Raw genomic sequence first — 19,668 nt, forward strand, 5'->3', positions numbered from 1 at the left:
ACTCTGATTGGCTTCTTATAGTGTGACAGGCATATGCCTAGAACGTTGTGAGACCGGACGGGAGGATACGTGTGCAATTCATGCAAACGAAAGCAAACGACAGAATCTTAGTTGTTTTTTTTTTAATAAAGATAGAAAATTAAAGAAACTTTCGAGTACATATAAATGCGATTACGTTTTTTGCACAGAAAGGTGTCAAGTTTTGAGCCAAAGAATTATCATTCTAAGTGGATGATGTCCTTTTTTTGTCGCGTGATGATTATTTCTTTGTGCCGTGAAAAGGATATCATCCGTGATGATTTATTTTCATCCAGTGATAATTATCTAGACAAGCGTGCAGAGTATTTTCCATCCCACGTGAAAAGCTTCATCGTGTGATATTTTCTTAATGATCCCGTGATTACCTTACTTATTAAACGATGAGAGAAGTCGGTTCATATATGATGCACTTCCGTCTGAAAAATAAAATAGCTAAAAGCGTCTATATATCAAGAACGAAAGGAGGGATTCCCAACGAGAAGTTGAGGACATCCCATTTATTAAGAAACAACTAACTGTGGACATGGAATCGCAAAGTTATTCCCACGGAAGGAGAGCTAGGCGTTGTTCTGGACATTCCATGATTTGATTGATGAAGTTTTAAACGAGCTCATGAAGAGGGAATACGATTTGAACTGTGTTTTAAAACTAGATTTCGACCATGCAGGAAGAATCAACTTGCTTAACATTTTCTAAGTGTGTAAATAAGTTGTCGGGATAGTTTGTTATACCTTACAACCAAAACAATTCGGATATTATCAAATAATGTCCATAATGTTCGCTTAATAAGATCAAATAAGTCAAATAAGTTTCAAAATAAGTATCAAATATTAATAAGTCTCCAATTTTTGGATCATATCGTATTTTACTTACAACGCTATATTCATTAGTTACAATACATAAAAGATCTACGATAAATTTCTTCAAATAAGTTACTTTAATGTTTAATAATTAATTATAAGAATAATAATTAATGAATAATACTGAACTGCGCTGCCATTGAACAGCTGATCAAGGAATAACGTGTTCACAGTGTGTTGACTTCACTGAGGTGAGAATAATTAAAAAACAAATTACCAGGTGTAACTTACGATATAACATCAATCGATACAAATCTCACTGACAATCAAAAATATTAATAACAGAATTGAAAAAGAAAAGAGAAACAATAATGTTTTTTTACATCTAACCCTTGAATTATCATCCCTACTATGCCTCGGTCTACATGATAAACTCATAGGAATTTTTATGGCTTACAGAATCTGCAAAATTAAAAATTTGATGTACGCTTTTTATTCTTACTCAAGTTGAACACAAGTAATTTTCAACATTTATTCTTCATTTTAAGTTATTGTCTGTTTTAGAGACCTGATTTGAACATTTTCTAACATGAGATGTTTTTTTTTCATCCCAAAACAATCCAGTTTCTCTACTTCATTTGAAATAATGTGACGTGAAGTTTGAATATGGATATTTCATCTCTGGAAGGCTGACAAAAGGATAGTAATAAAAATTACTACCAAGAAGAATTCTTGATCAACATTCTCTACAGGCTGTGGAAAAAAAAAAAAAAAAAAAAAAACAATGATACTCTCTGTTTTTCCCTCTTTACTTCAATTGGTGGTATGAAATTGAAACCTGTGTTATTTTAGCACATGTGTGGGAGAACGTAGTTACTTTTCCTAAAAAATTTCGATAATGTCATGAATGGCTAATTTTTCTTTCGTATGTTTATTTATTCTTTAACTAAAGCATCGTCCCTTTTTATCGGAAAACTGTCACGAGAAGTCAAAATCATATATTAAACCAAAAGTCATGGGAAAAATAAGTTAGGAGATAAAATCTGAAATAGAGAAATATTACACACTTTCTTCCTGACAACCCGGCATGTTTTAAAGACTACATCGAAGTGTATACTTTTATCTGCTAAATAAACGAAGCCCTCATCATAATCGCTCTCATCAAGTAGTCGTGATAACAACGTCTTTTTCTGAGAAGAGTTGTACTTACTTCTTTGCCTTCAGGTGCCAATGTATCACTGACTGATGATGTCTCGTACCAACTTCTGTTTCCACTGGAAGCAAAAATAAAACTTTTCTCAGCTGGACGATAACGAAGTACCCACGTAAATAAAGGGGCAGGTACTTATGTGTTTTCACAAGCGAGCTAAAACATTTCTTAAAGGGAGTTAGTTTTTACAGAAACTGAGGTGCTACGTCGGTTGGGGTTTATCACAAGATAAATGAATAAATGGGGGTAAGTTTCTAAAGAAACTGTGGTGCTGCGACGGTTAGGGTAACAAGGTAATTTGGTTATATCAACTAAGTTGAAATGTAAATTGGCCATCGTAAAGAGTAAAAAAGCTGACGTTTCGAGCGTTAGCCCTTCGTCAGAGCGAATGACGAAGGGCTAACGCTCGAAACGTCAGCTTTCAGTTAACTCTATGGCGGCCAATTTACAATTTCAACTTAGTTGATATAACCAAACTTTATTACAAGATAATTTTGTTTATCAACTGTGTTATTGATAATATTAATTGGCCACCGTTAAGAGTTTCTAAAACTTCCAAATGACTGTTTGTACGAAAGAACGGTTGATTCCGGTACTTTCAGATCCATTCAAAAACTTAGCCTATCACACGAGGCAAATCGATCACGTGTATGAACCTTTCTAATGATCATTCTGAAAAGCCCGGAGAGGGTTTTGATTTCTGTCTCGGGGGAAATCGGGGTAAAATTCATAAACAACGAAATCACCCTGAATTATTAATGAAAATATGATTACTGTGATCTTTATATAAAGTTTTAAGTTTGTTTTTTAAAACGGACACTGAGGAGCTGTTCATGATATCGGACGGCAAAGTGTTCCAGAGTGTGGGGGGCAGCTACAGAAAAAGATCTTGCAGCGTATGTCTTCAAATTAAAATGAGGAATCACAAGGAGATTCTTAGATGATGAACGCAGTTGACGAGGTGGAACGTAAGGTGTGAGTAGATCACGAATGTACGATGGTGCAAGATTGTTAAGAGCTTTGAACGTGATGGGTAGAATTTTAAACACAATGCGATAATGCATCGGAGGCCAGTGAAGATTTATTAGAATAGGCGTAATGTGTTCATGTTTTCTTGAAAGAGAGATGAGACGAGCAGCGGCGTTCTGGACGTGCTGTAACATTTTTACTTGGTAGTTCGGTAGTCCATAGAGTAATGAATTACAATAATCCAATTTTGAAGATACAAATGCATGAACAAGTATTTCAGTGGTGGTTGATGACAAGTACTTTCTTATATAGCTGATATTACGGAGATGGTAAAAAGATGATTTGCAGATACTTGCAACATGATCGTTGAAAAGAAAATGATTGTCAAAGGTAACACCAATATTTCTACCTTTCTGTGAGGGGTGGATGGTCTCACTGACGACGGAGACTTCTTGAACAGTTGGCACAGGTAGATGTTTAGCAGAGATCATTAGTAATTCAGTTTAATGCATTCATATAACGTTTGGAAAAATCCCTAGAGAGACACGGGTCTTTGAAGCTATTTAAAAATCTCGCAGCACGTGTTTTATCGGGGCTAAAAACACTCGGCTACGCCTCGGGTTTTTAAACCCGATAAAACGCTGCTGCTAGTTTTTTAAATAGTACTAAAGGCATCGTCATTCAATATAAAGACAGGACTAGCAGGTTCAAAACGGTTGTCTTTCATTTCTTGATGACACCTCTAGAAAACTAGGGTAGATAAATTAAAGATAAATAAACAAACCAGTTCATTTATTATGAGCGCCTCAAGAGGGTGGTAAGAATGCAACCAGTGCCTCAAGAGGGTGGTAAAAATACAACCAGCGCCTCAAGAGGGTGGTAAGAATACAACCAGCGCTTCAAGAGGGTGGTAAAAATACAACAAGCGCCTCAAGAGGGTGATAAGAATGCAACAAGCGCCTCAAGAGGGTGGTAAGAATGCAACCAGCGCCTCAAGAGGGTGGTAAGAATGCAACCAGCGCCTCAAGAGGGTGGTAAGAATACAACCAGCGCCTCAAGAGGGTGGTAAGAATGCAACCAGCGCCTCAAGAGGGTGGTAAAAATGCAACAAGCGCCTCAAGAGGGTGGTGAGAATACAACCAGCGCCTCAAGAGGGTGGTAAGAATGCAACCAGCGCCTCAAGAGGGTGGTAAGAATGCAACCAGCGCCTCAAGAGGGTGGTAAAAATACAACCAGCGCCTCAAGAGGGTGGTAAGAATGCAACCAGTGCCTCAAGAGGGTGGTAAAAATACAACCAGCGGCTCAAGAGTTTGGTAAGAATACAGCCAGTGCCTCAAGAGGGTGGTAAGAATGCAACCAGCGCCTCAAGAGGGTGGTAAGAATATAACCAGCGCCTCAAGAGGGTGGTAGGAATACAACCAGCGCCTCAAGAGGGTGGTAAGAATACAACCAGCGCCTCAAGAGGGTGGTAAGAATGCAACTAGCGCCTCAAGAGGGTGGTAAGAATATAACCAGCGCCTCAAGAGGGTGGTAAGAATACAACCAAGTGTAGCATCATAAAATAATGTGAGATCAAGCAATTCAATTCAAAGAATTATGCCAAGTTAAGAAATCTAGTTTATAATTAAAGTGTAGAACTCAACTTCTCCTAGCGAATATAATTTAATCTTAAGTCTGTTTAATAGTGGATAAAGTTTTTCAAACAACACTTACTTTACAACCAATCTTTGTTCGGGTTCTTCCTGTGAACAAAACCTGAGAGGGTTTCCTCGTTCTGTCTGCCGGTTTTCCTGAAGAATTAAATAAAGAGAGAAAGTAAGAGAGAACTACAGAATATGCCACTGCCCATAAAAGTTATAAAGTAGTTTACATACAGCTCAATGTTTGTAAGCCATCTACAATATTACTAGCTGGTCATAATCAAAATAACATCTCATGGTGTGATACCGTGCAGTATTGTGAGTGACCATGATGGCCTCTTCGCGTGTGTAAACATCCGCATAGCTCGTTATCAGCCAAGATATAAGTACATCAGAAACCTGAAGAACTTAAATGAGACAGCTTTCTTAGAGGACTTCTCCGCACTACCATTTTCGGTAATAACATCAACTGATGACCCTGACGATCAATAAGAGACTCTCAACACCTTGTTTAACGACTGCCTTGAAAGGCACGCACCCCTCAGAAGGTGCCGTGTGACACGTCCTCCCGCCCCTTGGATGGATAACGAAACAATACTTAACCTCCAGTCACAAAGAGACAAACTGAGGCGAGAAGCGCATCAGTCAAATTCAGAATCTTCTTGGTCTGCTTTCCGGGAAGTACGAAATAAAATAAAGAGCGCTATACGTGAAGCTCGTAAAGCTTTCATAGAAAAGGCTTTGCTGTCCAACAAATCTAAGGAAGTCTGGCGCATGGTTCACCGCGTACTCCACCCCTGTCGACAGCCTTTAAGGTTCGACCCAGACAAGCTTAATCTTCATTTTGCTACGACTGCAAGGAGAACGCGTGATGTTGAATCGACCAACCAAGATGAACTTTTCCAGTTCATCCGCGGTCTTACGGATAAAGAGGGCGCCTTCCACCTGGAAAGTGTTACACAAAGAGAAGTCCTGCGAACCCTTAAACAACTACGGAGTGACTGTTCGACTGGACCCGACCAATTGCCTGCCCGGTTTGTAAAGCTGGCTGCTGGATGCTTGGCCGGCCCACTCACAACTATCATCAATAACTGTCAGTTTCAAAGTTGTACTTCCCGCATACCTGGAACCTCGCGCGTATCAGCCCCATTCCAAAAGTTGACACACCTGTCTCGGAAGATCACTTGCGTCCAGTGTCGATTCTTCCCGTACTTTCTAAGGTATTTGAGAAGCTTGTTGCTTCGCAAATGACTGATTTCTGCACTAGAGAATCTCTCCTTAGAGACACCATCTTGAGCTTTCGTAAGGGGCATTCGACCTCTACGGTACTCTTAGGTATAAGGGACGACCTAGTGAGTGCCATGAAAAGGAAAGAGGTAACTCTTATGGTACTAGCAGACTTTTCGAAAGCATTTGATACCGTTTGTTTTAAAACGGCGATAACCAAGTTGCATCACCTCGGTTTTTCAAAGTATGTCCTCGAATGGCTGGCTAATTACCTATGCGGCAGGAGACATTACGTTCAAATTGATGATCGCAAATCGTCACCTGTGCTCTCCGAATTTGGAATCCCCCAGGGCTCAATCCTTGGACCGATGTTGTTCAATCTCTACGTCGCGGATCTTCAAGATATTCTTCCACCTACAGTCAAAAGTGTCCAATATGCCGACGATACAACATTATACACTAGCTGTTCTATACCGCAGATCACATCTCAAGCGGAAAGCATGAATGCAACCCTGGCAGGCCTCGGCGCCAGGTCAAATGATTCAAACTTGGCCCTAAATTCTAAGAAAACCAAGGCCATTCTTATCTCAACTCCACAGATGGCTCATGTTCACTCTCTCGGAAATCTGGAGTTGGGATTAGAAATCTCCGGTAAACCACTGGAACGTATAAATGTTACAAAACTCCTGGGAGTACACATTGACTCAAATCTTAAATGGGAATTTCATACCAATTTTATCCTTAAATCTTGTTATGCGACTCTGAGAACCTTAAGAAAAATAAGGAACTTTACTATTTTTAAAGCACTGTATTCTGATAAGTGGCCCTCCCATCTAAATTTACAAGTCGTTAAACCCGTTAGGCATCTCCGTTCCAATGTTGCTCCAAGGCTTTATGTTTCGTTTGTACAGGGCACCTTTCAGCATTCAGCAGCCATGATTTTTAACGAATTGCCAGTAAATATAAGGAATTGCAGAGATTTTAAAGAATACTGCAGGCTCTGCAAGGCGTTCTTGAAGGCGCGCGCTTTGTCTTCCTTGTAAAGATATAGAAACAACCACCACCACCAACCAATATATTCTGCATATTTACTTTCATGTATAGTTTTTATTACAATTTAGTTAGTCATTATAAATTAGTTTTAATATTAAATTTTAGTATCGTATGCCTTCACAGATGAAGAGCCGCACATTTTTATGTGTATATACTGTGTATAAACCGTTATTATTATTATTATTATTATTATTATTATTATTATTATTAATCATGGATTAGTAAAGAGCGTTCGATCTAGCTATGAATGGATATATTTTTGTCTCGGCCCGTAACAAAATCTAGAGTATAATTAAACTTACGAACACAGGATGGTGGCTTGGCTCAAGCTTTTGATTCGAGGTGATTCATTCGTTCGATCAAACGATTGCAATTAAAAGTATGATAGATACGTATTCGATTAACTGACCGTTTTTAACTGATTGGCCAAACTATTAGTCTACTGTTTGTTATTATGATGACAAATACAAATGCTTTCATCAATCACACTGAGACTGACTTTTTCTATTCGCAAACAAACTTGCCATTCGATACAAGCGTTCAGAAACAAAAAAATCAAGAAAAATGGTCTTAGTTAAAGGAAAGTATATGTATTAGTTTGGTTAAGAAATATATGGTGCCTTTATTTATAGTTTAATCATCAGAAATATGGTCGTTCTGTACGCAATACAAAGGAGGATATCGAGAAAGAAACAGCGATTTATATCGCTAACTTGAGCTTCATTTCTTCATGATTTAAAGCAATGAAAGTTGGGACGTTTCCTTTTTTAACTTCTTTTTAATTACAAGGTCCAACAACCCCTTGTTGCTGATACGATTGTAACCGAAATTCTATGATGTTTGAGATTAATAAAGCCTCTATATACGTACATACCTCATCTGTTGGCAGCATTTCAAAATTGAAGTTCACATTTGCTACGCCGAAATTCATTATCAATTGTCTGGGCCCTGTTTAGTAGAAATGGAAATTGGAAATGTACGTGATTTCAAACAAAAGAACAGTGGTTCTAAAATCAAACGAGACCTATTTCAAAGAAGCTTCTCCCAGCCACGCAGCTGTGACCTCCACAATTTGTATAACCACATTGACGGTTGTTAGAGATAAGAAGTAGTAGACATTTCAAAGCGGCTATTAACCTTTATTGAAAGCCACTCCTATCATCGATGTCGGCTTTTATTTGGGGTAGAAGAGCAGAGAACACACGTCACAATGGGATGTGCTCCACATATAAAATTCATGATCCGACTTAGAGTACTCTTGAAACGTAAAAATGTGTGATTTGGAATTGTGCCCACAGAAACTAGTTCGATTTTCTAGGGATTATAAAAACTGAATTGTGTAAGCATTAGGTGACACACACTTTATACTTGGTAGTCTGGACATGTAGAAATATGCAAATAAGTCTTCAGCTTACATACTTTTATCCTAACCGGATAGTCATATTTCCAGATTTCCACAGTTCCACAGTTCCAGACTACCAAATCAACATGAGTTAGCTAATGTTTACACAATTCAGGTTTTATAACCTTTAAAAAATTTAACGAGTTTCTGTGGGCACAATTCCAAATCACACATTTTCATGTTTCAGCGGATTACTCTACAGTGATTAATTTATGCGAGGCACATTCCATTGTGATAACGTGTTCTGTGCTCATTTTCTACCTCATGTGAAAGCCTCGATGTCGCGCTGAGTGTGCTAAAAGTAATTACATTATCTCCAACAGATAGCAAAGGTTGCGTTAACAGGCTTGCAAGAGCCGTTCTAGCAAGAAAATCTTAAAGTACGTCCCCCACCAGATAAAAGAACGCGAGACGCTCTTTCACAAAAATAGACATTCTATGTTTCGGCGATCATTTCCCGATTCTTCTCTTATAATCTCATTTGTGGGCTTAGCAGTTTTAGACAAACAAGATACTAATAACTGTCGATAACAGATCGGAGGTTGCAACAGCTGTCCTCTCGCATTTACAAGCGAAGTGACAATCAAATAAACAATGCCGGGATAAGTTTCATCGTGAAAGGAAGCGCAAATCAATTATGTCAACAGATTAACTAGTTAGGCAACTAATTAAGTTACATTTCAAAACAAGACTTGAAACGTTTTTTCATTAAAACTCCCCAATGCGTTAGTTTTGACTCAAGAAATCATGAAAAAAAATTCCCTGGCAGATCGAATGCAGTTTGCATCATTCGCGTAGGAGATAAGTAGCGAGAGAAGTGTTTAAAAGAACAATATATGAGGCAAAGAAAAACTATTCAAAGGAAGTTACATGAGCTCGTTTTGAAAATTTACGGCCATAGCATTCACTAATAATCCCATTTTTCCCGGAAATTCCCATGCATCCTTATCCTTATTGCACGTGCCCGAAGGTGAACAGCTGTATGAAATTCTCTTAAAATTCAGGGGCTTTTCTAGGCATGCTGACTTGTCGCTGGTACTCTGAATGGTGACCGACTTACAAACCTCACTTCGGCTGTGTTAAGTTTTAGCATGCAGGAGTGGCTAGTTGGGATATTGCAGAGTAAAACTTGAGGATAGAAACATTTGGGATGTCAAAACGCCTCATGCAACTTCTGAGCTTTCCCGCGCACTCCCAAAAATCTTTTAAAAGGTCAGTTAAAGCCAATTTTAAAAAATCCTGACATGGGCACGTTTCGTGGAATTATTCTGTTTGTGGTTAATCACATACAGAAAGGCGGTGCTGATTACTGAACCAGAAACCACGATACGACCTATCATGACCGCAATGATGAAAGAGTTATGGAAAAAGTCTTGCTCGATTTGACATGTGCATGTAAGGGGTTTTTTTTTTTTTGCTCTAATAATAGAGCGAACAAATTTCAATTTTAATGTAATAAAAAAATCCGAGCCCCAGATGGGACAAATTTCAACGGTGATAAATCATTTCTTTGGAAATTAAGAGAATGAATAAAGAGATAAGAGAGTTAAGGGATAGGCACTACGAAACACTAGTGCCGCCATCCACACCGCTAAGGAAGAGAGGATGAGGAGATTTGCGAGATACTTGAAGCCTCTGTTATAAAACGAGTTACGTGAAAAGCCTTAGTACCGAGTATGATTTCCTCATCATCGTGGAAGTCAATGCACTTAAAAGAGTGAGGGAAACTCACAAGGGGATTTATAGCAATCCTTGATTGTTATCTGTTTTCATACGAGTGATGAACCTTGGCACAACCCAAATAACGGAGTGGGAAAATAAAAATGTTGTCTGTAACAGCGCCCGTAAATATGGCATAATTTCGAAGTAGTGATGGGTGCATAGGGATTTTCGACGATGATAACGCGTGCAATGTTTTATGAGTCGATCGAGCTGTCGATGAACAAATCACACTCCAGATGTTTGTGCAATTTCAATCTTCGAGGTAAAGTGCTGAAACGATGGTGACAAGGGAATTAATATCAATGATCATAACTGATTGGATGAACCACTGGAAAACCCAAAACTGCTGCAAACAACTGCCAACGTTTACTTATCAGGGACGTAGCCAGGATTTTTCAAAGGGGGGGTCACAGAGGCTACTCACCATGTAATGTAGACCTCCACGCCGTGCATGTTTTACTTTATGTTACAGTTTTGGGATGAGCAGTGAGAGTATAGTGGGCAGGCCAAGATATTCCTGAATATTGTAGGTTGTTTGCTCAAAAGAAGGCCTACCAAGCGGGGGTCACGGGCACCCTAGGATCCCCCTGGCTACGCCCTTGATTATTTTCTCGCGTGCATAATTCAGATGAATAAAATAAATCTGAGGTAACAGAAACGTTTATTCAAGCATTCTCATTAACTGTTGACTCTAAATGCTGTAGACTAGCAGATGTAAAATACCTCTAAAAACACTTGATAGAATGATATTTTACAGCCGTATTTTATGTCATCGACTGCATAAATCCAGTTTCTAAAAGGACATCAACACGAAATGACGTTTTTTTGTGGATAATCATCTTGTGTTTTCACTAGAACAATTTTGGCTCGATGAAGTCGGAAAAGTCCGCAAACATAGTGAAAACAGTGCCTCTTGAGTTCAGCAAGTAAAAAGTGCAAGCTGTTTTCACTAGAAAATAAAAAGCGATTATCTGTGCTTTATGACCGGAAATTCACGCCAAGTCATACTGATTGTGTTTACGAGGACAATTTTCGCTAGATAAAGACTCGGTAAAGTCCGGAAACTCATTGAAAAAGGTTCGTATTGAGTTTAGCGAATTAAGAATGCTCGCCGTTTTTACTGACAAGAAGAAGAGAAGCGATTATCTTGCTTACGTGACGGGAAATGCACGTCAAGTTCTACTTTCCAGACGCTCGTATCGTGGCTCAGTTTGCCTCGTGTTTAAGGTTCAGAAAATGGTTAAGGAGTTTAATAATGCTTCCTGTTTTTACCGATTTACCATCCCTCCGCCGAAGTTGGATTTGCCAGTTCCACCACAGGTGGCCCAAGCTCTCTTTGAGAATCACACAAGGAACACAATTTGCATATTCATAAGAATTTGTATGGGATTTTCTACAAGATATCCACAGAGATAGTTAAAAGTGAAAATATTAAATAAAAATAGCTTACCTTGTTCTATACGTGTGTTGTTTGCTCCTGGTGTCGTTATTTTAACGATTTCACTTGATTTAAGCGGTTTTTTTTTTAATCCTGAAAAACCGCTTAAATCAAGTGAAATCGGTAAAATAACGACAACAGGAACAAACAATACACGTATGGAACAAGGTAAGCTATTTTTATTTAATATTTTCACTTTTAGCTATCTCTGTGGATATCTTGTAGAAAATCCCATACAAATCCATATAAATATGCAAATTGTGTTCCTTGTAAGGTTCTCAAAGAGAGCTTGGGCTGCCTGTGGTTCCACAGCCGGGCCATACTTCTTTCAAGGCGCCGGCTTACAGAACCAGTTCAGCGAATACGCGAATACAGTCAGTCGCCACTGCATTTCATGCCACTTGTATCTCCCGAAATAAGCCCCGGAGCTTGCAACTGTGAAAGCAGCTCAAACGAAGATAAATCACAGCCAGGATCTACTAACAGAAACCGGTGCCAAAACTGGTCTGATGTCGAAACACGATTAAGCATTTTTGAGATATGTGCGCTTTCGTAAATTGAATCGTCTGAGTCAGCGGGTTAAATTCTGGGTTAAACTTCTCAGTGAAAATAGATGTCACGTTTAAGTAGTAAATATCGGTCTGTAAACGAAAACCTCGAAAGAATTTTCAGCTGGTAAATCGGCCTTGTTAAACTCAGATATTACTCACACCAGCAGCTACCCGGAAATTCCACAGCGGTAGATCAATCAGTGCTAGCGATCTAAGTTTAATCATGATATGAACAAAAACATTCTCTACCATTTCTTTGATCTCATTACCAACACTTTCTCAGCGAGATATATATAAAATTTTGGCTGGAGTGCTCGGAGGTCTCACTGGCTGATCTTAGATCTCAGACGTTTCAATCAACAAGGTTACTCAAAGTACTCAGTGGAATCTAACTATTAGCTGCTGAACGCTGCAGGGTATCACAGCCGAAGCGGTTAGCATTTTATTGCGCGAAATCCGGCTTAGTGTGTCATATACTTTTATCAGGTTCTCGCCTATGACTGTTATTGGTCATTATCACCATGTTTACCAAACTTGCCTTCATGACAAGGTGAATATCATCGACCAGCTGTTAATTGATCGGCGTGGAGCGATAACAATTTTTAGTTCAACGCTCTCGCAACAGTAAACAAATGATATCTCATTAGAAATGCTGCAGAACAAGCACCTTGTGACAAAACAAACTTTTAGCCTTTTTTGTAGCTATAGGCCTCGCGAGCAAGTTGCAAATCCAGCACCATATTTCTATCTTGAAGCTGGCAAAAGTGACCGCGACACATTCACCGAAGATAAACATTCAAAACCTAAGGTCATCGGTTTTAAAAGTAACTGGTCAGTAATTTGTTCCTAATATCCTTCACAATTTCAAATATTGAATTAAAAAAAATGAAATTGACGTTCCAGTTTCCCAAATAGCAAAACATTTACTCACCAACGAATTAGGGCAACTATAACGGTTCAGGAATGCCCTGTGAAAACTTCGCCCCTTGACAACTAAACGAGCAGAATGCATTCCCCGTTGTTGTTATTTCTTTTTTCACTTTCTTTTTTTCAGTGTATTTCGGTCCCACTTCTCGGTGAGGTAGGCGCAAGGAACACTGCGACAGAATATCCTCGTATCGACTGATATTTGGCCACGCCGCTCAGCCTAGTATACATTTGATACGACGGGGCAGCCATGCCCAAATCTACGATTAGAAGTGATCCTTGCATGGGGACTTAAGATGACTTAGACAAAACAAGCCTATCGAATTTCTTTTAATGGTCCTTTACTAAAGATATTGTCATTTCAAACACTTTTGTCGCGACTAATCTCACAATCGACTTATCTGCAAACTGTCTCTGATCAGCAGGGGAATTTTTACCTGACGTGAGTTGACAGACCACACACACTGAGGCTTTCGCTGAGTAACCAAGAGAAGTTTGTGTATTTCAAGGATCTTTCGATTCTTGTTTGAAATATAGCGAAACCATCTTGTTATCATTGATACGATAATACTGTGACAAAATCATTTGCGCTCTTCAGAATGACACTAGCACGTCAGTGTTAATTCGACTGTCCTTTCGCCTCTAAATGCTTTTGGAAAACTTCTGCTATCAGCAGTCATAAAAACTGTCAACCCCCAGGTACAGCGATACAATCGCCGAAAGAAGTCATTAAATAATTCAGCGTCTATTTTCTTCCAGCCAAAAAAATCCGTGCTTTCTTCGATAATAAATAGAGTTCGAGGCGAAAGAGGAAATTGTCGAAATGCGGCCGATAACGAATGAGTGTGACCAACACAAATAAAGTCATCACGGGATCGTTAGATAGCTATTTCCACGTGGGATGTAAAATAACCTTGGCGTTATTTCTGACGAGGCCTTTCGTTTAGAATTTCTAAGAGTGTTTATCAAAGGAAGTCACGCCCTGCAGACCAACTGAGTTTGTTTTTGTAACCACAAACCGCTTCCGTTGTTTCCACAAATTTCGTTTTGTGTCTGCGCAAGATAACCTCTGAACCATACTTGAAATAGCCAGTCAGATAAGAATCAGCCTCGAAATAGATGAAAATAGAAATAAAAGCTTTCCTTAGAAAAAACGAGTCTTAACTTTTCCTTGAAAACATTTAGATCGTGAGGACAGAACCGCGAAATTTAATGCTCTGTTTCTAGATATTTGCTTGTCGAAATCGCGAATACGTAACCCCGCGAAATATTTAGTCTTGCCAAAATCACGAACTAGTTAAGTACGAATAACAGAAGTATTTAGTACTGCAACGCTTCCTTTTACATTTTGCAGATCTCTCAGCAAGCGGACGCGAAATGATGGCTTACTTAATTATTTTATTTATTTATTCCTCCAATTCCTAAATATTACATTACAACACTTAAACTATTCAAATGGAAGAGAAAATTGGAGGAAGAGGAGAGGGGCACATCTAGATAAATTAATATTGTGCCCCTTAAGTTACAAGACTTTGAATTTTATTAATAGAAAAGAAGCAAAGGAAAATATTTCGGTAAATTATGAGTGAGGAAGATGATGTTTCCGACGAATATTGAGAAGGGTACCAGCGCAAAAGTGCTTTTCTAAATATTTTTTTAGAGGGTTTGTCCCTGATGAATTGCGGTATGTTATTCCAAGAGATCCAATAATGCTAGGATAAAATCTCCTAAGATTGGTTCGAAAAGAAGCTTACTTAATAAACAACGAAAGGAAATAATTTTTGAGCCGTAAATTCGCTTCACAACCTTTGTAGACTGAGTCCCAACAAATTTTTAAAATAAGACGAAGGATTCTCAAGGCATGAAAAACTTTCGCTGAATTATTCGCATTGTAATGTTTCGTACTGCTCCATTGCATTCTGATTGAAAAATAACCACACGTTAAAAGCTTTGTCGTTCCCCAAATTCATAGAGTTTATTTGCGTTTGTCTTGTAGTCATTTCTCGCGTGTCTTAATTTGATAGCGTAAACAGGAAAATCTATCGTCTTAGTAAAAACTAATCCGATTTGGATTACAACAGCATTACACGAGTCGAACAACATGGAGATGATACATGCATGTTGATGCATGCATGTTCAGTAAGCGGAGCGGAGTGATTGTGGGCTTCGCAGGACGCCGCTTTTCGTGTACTGCATTTGTCCCCTTTTAGTTGGATCAGCCAACAAGTAAGTTGAAAAACGACTTCTGTTCTCAAAATTTCTATCAATTCTCTTTTGGATAGTTTTGTTTCATTACGGCTACAAACTCACGCAACTAATGTTCACTGAGTAATTTCTTAAGGGACGTTGCTTGAAAGTCACACGAGCGCTCCAAAGAGGAACTCAATTTTTTTGAAACGTTAATATATAATTAAATTTCCTGCGGTTGTTTTGTAGAAAACTAATTTGAAATGCTGCCATAAGATGAGGTATGTACGAAGAGGCATTTACGGATATAGAGTAAAAGCGGGTTATCAGACTTTAAAGGCCGGTTAGTATAAAACGCGATCTAACCCAAACCGCATTTTTTTTTTCCCTCCACTATTAGCTTTCGGCTCTCTTGGCACTGTTCGCAAAAATAATTGTTTAGATAAAAGGTTCTGCCAAATTGAAGATGGCTTAGAACGTGGTTTTGTCAAACAACTGTTAAACTTTGTTTAAATGACCGACCCTAAAGGTCTCACAGCGAAAAGCGAGAAATGAAGGTAGTGTTTTCTTTCCCCGATATGCTCTCTTTAAATTTCACGAACAGTGTTTTGCGTACAGAGTGAAACATTTTCTGGTGAGCAAATTGTCTTAGTAAGACAGCACCGAATGTGTTTTACCCTTAAAAATTACCCTGTTTTGTCGAAGACCATTTTTCTTCATTTTTTTTTTTTGTTTCTGTACAAATGTGTTGAATGGCAGGTTTGTTTGCGTGAAGGAAAATATCAATTCAACTGTGTATTGACCAAAGTATATATATATATATTATTAACCAAGCGCGAGGGCCGTACTGGGAGAATATCGGCTCGAGGTCTTGACAGTACGGACCGAGCGCAGCGAGGTCCGTACAAAAAAGACCGAGGGCCGATATTCTTCCAGTACGGTCCCAAGCAAGCTTGGTTAATAAGAGATTTATTATACGACTGAAGTTGAAAGGGACACAAGTGCGGTATCATTCGGGACCATTCGGGACAGTGCCCGGTCCAATACTTAGAGAATATTGGACAAGCATTTAGCACGCTGGACATCACTCATAAGGATACAGACCGAAAAATAAGATCACAATCTTGGATTTCTGGCCCCTTGAAGTTACAACTCAATTTCAAGATGAAACTAAGCGAAAATTTCATGTGCGCTCCCCTTGCATGAGATTAAGGAATTAAATCTGTAACGAGTAAATTGTTCAATTCAAAGTTTCTACATCTCCCCGGAGACCCCAAGCATTGAACTTTTGAAGATTGGTTCATTCAAATTCCCGCGGCCCGGCCAAAACTTGCCCAAATTGTTCAATTCAAATTGTTCAATTCAAAGTTTCAATTTCAAAACTCAATTTCAAGATGAAACTAAGCGAAAATTTCATGTGCGCTCCCCTTGCATGAGATTAAGGAATTAAATCTGTAACGAGTGAATTGTTCAATTCAAAGTTTCTACATCTCCCCGGAGACCCCAAGCATTGAACTTTTGAAGATTGGTTCATTCAAATTCCCGCGGCCCGCCCAAAACTTGCCCAACCTAAGCACAATGTTTTCATTGACCGTTCCTTTGTACCAGCAACGTCGTAAGAATTTAGCAAAGTCAGTTTAGCTGTTTGGTATTGCTGTTTGCTTTTTTCGCTTGTTAACATAATTCTAAAGTGTGGAAACTTTATTCTAAGCCATTTGCACACAACAACGGACCCTCTACTTTAAGCTCCTCCATATTAAAAATCAAACCTCGGGTGTTCTGCTGGGTCAGATTCCCCACCCCACCCTGGCAAGATTCAGATTACGAACCCCTAGGGCATGGACGACAGTCGATCTGTTGTTGCCCCCAGATGGGGGAGGAAGGGGGTTGAAGCATCGTCAAGGTTTAACACGTGCCTCGTTTTGAAACAAAGGCGTTTCGGAAGCTTCTCGGATGAGGTCAATTAGGTATGTAAAGCAAGCTAACTCGACCTCACTGTAGAAGCTACATCAACGTCGGATTCCATCCAATGATTGGATGGAATCCCTATTTTCCGCCATACCTACCCCGACCTCTCCGATGTCCATCTTACTCCTAACCCCTTGCCTCCCATTCAAACTCCCTTGTTAGACTGGAATACAATCGTGCCTGGCCGTTTGGTATGTTCTAATGAGCTGTTGCAACTATCATAAAATGCAAATTCCGGTACTGCTAAAGGCCAGAATCGCTTCAGTAAACATGCTTGTTAAAAATCCCGTTGTGTCACTTAGCTGACTCTAGATTCCAAAGTGCCCCGCAAACAACGAATTTACTAATTCACGTTGGCAGACGAGAAACACCAGCTCTACGGTCACAAGTGCACTTGTTCTTTTAAAGTTATCTGTGTGTAGGCGACATACGTGCTGAGAGAAAAAGGAAAAAAACGTTGAAAATAATCAATAGACAAAGAATCTTATTCCAACACAGGTAACTGGATCGTTATGATTTCAAACATTCTTTCCGAAATATGTGTACATTCTCCTAGTTACCTTTGTGCCATTTGAGGGATGTCGACGAGTTGGAATTAATAAGAAAATTTTAATACAGAAATGACCATCTTAGAACCTTCCACTATTCGCCTTTCTACAATCGAGGCAAATTCTAAAGGATCAATGAAGTGTTTCTTGCCATTATGATTGACAGTTACGGACATTAGCCTTTTCTTTTCCTCATTAAATCAGATACAGGCCCAGGCGCGTACTCGCCGGATGACGCATTTAAAATTTCAGATTTGACTGAGCGCTATATTGCTTTTGAAGACATTTTCACATATCTTTAGGACTTGCGCCCCGTGCAAACACCTTTAATGGGTGAACAAAGCTCAATAAGAGCGGCCCGAGAATGCCTCGAGAAGAGCACAGTCCGCTGATGACGTCACCATTCATCACAGTTCGAGCGATCGGAGGGAATTTTCCCAAAGAACGTCAAAGTCATCGAGGATACAGCTAAAAAATTTTCAACGGCGCAAAGCTTTTGTTATCGTTGTGGTCAACTGCTACAATTACCCACAAGTATGTGTCAAGTCCAACAGTAATCTCAACTTTCAGGAACCATAAGTGAAAGGCACAATTCCATCGACAATGAGTTCGAGGCACGGCCTTTAGCGGTCTCTATGCTGGAATGTTTCACGACGAAAGGAAACGAACGATTTTTGAACCGACGTGAACTGACTTATCAATCCTTTACCAAGGGTCGTGACCAAACATCGAAAACTGGAATTACGAGAACTTTTAACTCACTTCTGTACTAACATTTGTGGACAAGTATGTTCTTAGAAATAATACCGTCCCCAGAGAAGACATTCCACGCAAAGAGGTCAAATCACATAATAAAGATGAAATAAAAAATGAAGAAACCCAATACAAAAGCCGGTCGCCATTACAACAAATGGGAACTTCATAAAACCGAAATTGTCGACCCACGCGCAAGCGCAGTTTTGCGTGTACCAGGTGGCTACCTCGAGTAGAAACACTACGAAAACGAAACCTGTTCTGAGGAGATAGGGCTAGTGGCGTTGCGTTCTCTTGAGGTTTTAAACGTCGCTGGTAAGTTGTGATTTTACTCGGTATGGATTATTTTGTTGTTTTAACACTTAATCTTACTTCCACTAAGAGAAATAGATCAGTGTGTACACGAGTGTTTACACGAGGCTACCAACAAAACATGTGGCTTTCGAGTCATTACGATCGTCTACATACCGAGATCTAACTTGTTTTTATAAAGTGCCTTTGCAGGCACAGAAGTGGAAGAAAGTCCCGTGAGTTTTACTTGTGTACAACATCCTGATAAAGGACTTGATGGCCTTTGTTCGGTGCTTCAAAAGGGCCATTACATGCAATAACTGTACTTTGTTCATTCTGCATTTAACATTGAAACCTTTCTACACCGTCCCTAATACTTCGTGTATTTTTAGGACTTCTGTTTAAAAGTTCAGAATTCTGAGGACTCAAGAAGTCACTGACGAGTAAGAATACTAAAATTAGCAAAGCTTTCTTCAAAAGCACTCTCTCCCTTGTTATCTACAATTTTTAATTCTGAAACGTCGGGCAAGTGCTTCTCCTTCCTTTCGCGTTTAACATGGCAAGGTTTTCAACTCTTATTCATTCGAAAAAGAGGAAATATGGGTTGATACTTGTATCCCTTGTCTCCACGCTACTGCAGCTGTTCTCGCCCATGCTAGAGGATAGCGTTGATGTCCCCAGGTACTCACTCCACATCCAACACAGCTCAACCGCATAACATAGCAAAGCTAAAAAGTTCGACTTCTTTAACAAACAAAAATCTGAAAGACAAAATCGTGTAAATAGATTGTCACAGAGCACAGGCAGAAGATATAGTGAAAGTGTTGAATGCATTCAAAGATCCCTTTTGTTTTTGCGGTTTCCATTCACTTTCAGCTTTTCGAGATACTCACACTCCAAGGAGTTTCACATTACGTCAAAGAGAAAACGAAGAAAACAAAAA

At 39.2% G+C, this 19,668-nt stretch overlaps 1 protein-coding gene and 1 long non-coding RNA gene across 8 annotated transcripts in view; both read right to left on the reverse strand.

Annotated features, from left to right (window-relative positions):
- Positions 1 to 113: 113 nt before the first annotated feature.
- LOC148722411 (uncharacterized) lies at positions 114 to 17,465 on the reverse strand. 4 transcript variants are annotated; one of them, XR_015992306.1, is made up of 5 exons: positions 12,983 to 17,465; positions 7,813 to 7,886; positions 4,732 to 4,808; positions 2,050 to 2,113; positions 114 to 1,592 (listed from the first exon to the last, which is right to left on the reverse strand). It is a non-coding gene; the product is annotated as an uncharacterized LOC148722411 (long non-coding RNA). The 4 variants fall into 4 exon arrangements; XR_015992307.1 differs by lacking the exon at positions 7,813 to 7,886 and having other exon boundaries at positions 17,232 to 17,465; XR_015992305.1 differs by lacking the exon at positions 7,813 to 7,886 and having other exon boundaries at positions 114 to 1,528.
- A 1,280-nt stretch (positions 17,466 to 18,745) lies between these two features.
- LOC148722412 (uncharacterized) overlaps positions 18,746 to 19,668 on the reverse strand; it is a 39,590-nt gene continuing 38,667 nt past the window's right edge. For all 4 annotated transcript variants that reach the window (XM_088735462.1, XM_088735461.1, XM_088735464.1 and 1 more), the window contains one exon: positions 18,746 to 19,486. In XM_088735462.1, coding sequence (XP_088591588.1) covers positions 19,432 to 19,486 — 55 coding nt within the window. In that variant the 3' untranslated portion in view covers positions 18,746 to 19,431. The remainder of the gene's footprint in view (positions 19,487 to 19,668) is intronic.

Source organism: Stylophora pistillata, chromosome 10 (genome assembly GCF_964205215.1).
Source record: "Stylophora pistillata chromosome 10, jaStyPist1.2, whole genome shotgun sequence".
NCBI lineage: Eukaryota > Metazoa > Cnidaria > Anthozoa > Scleractinia > Pocilloporidae > Stylophora > Stylophora pistillata.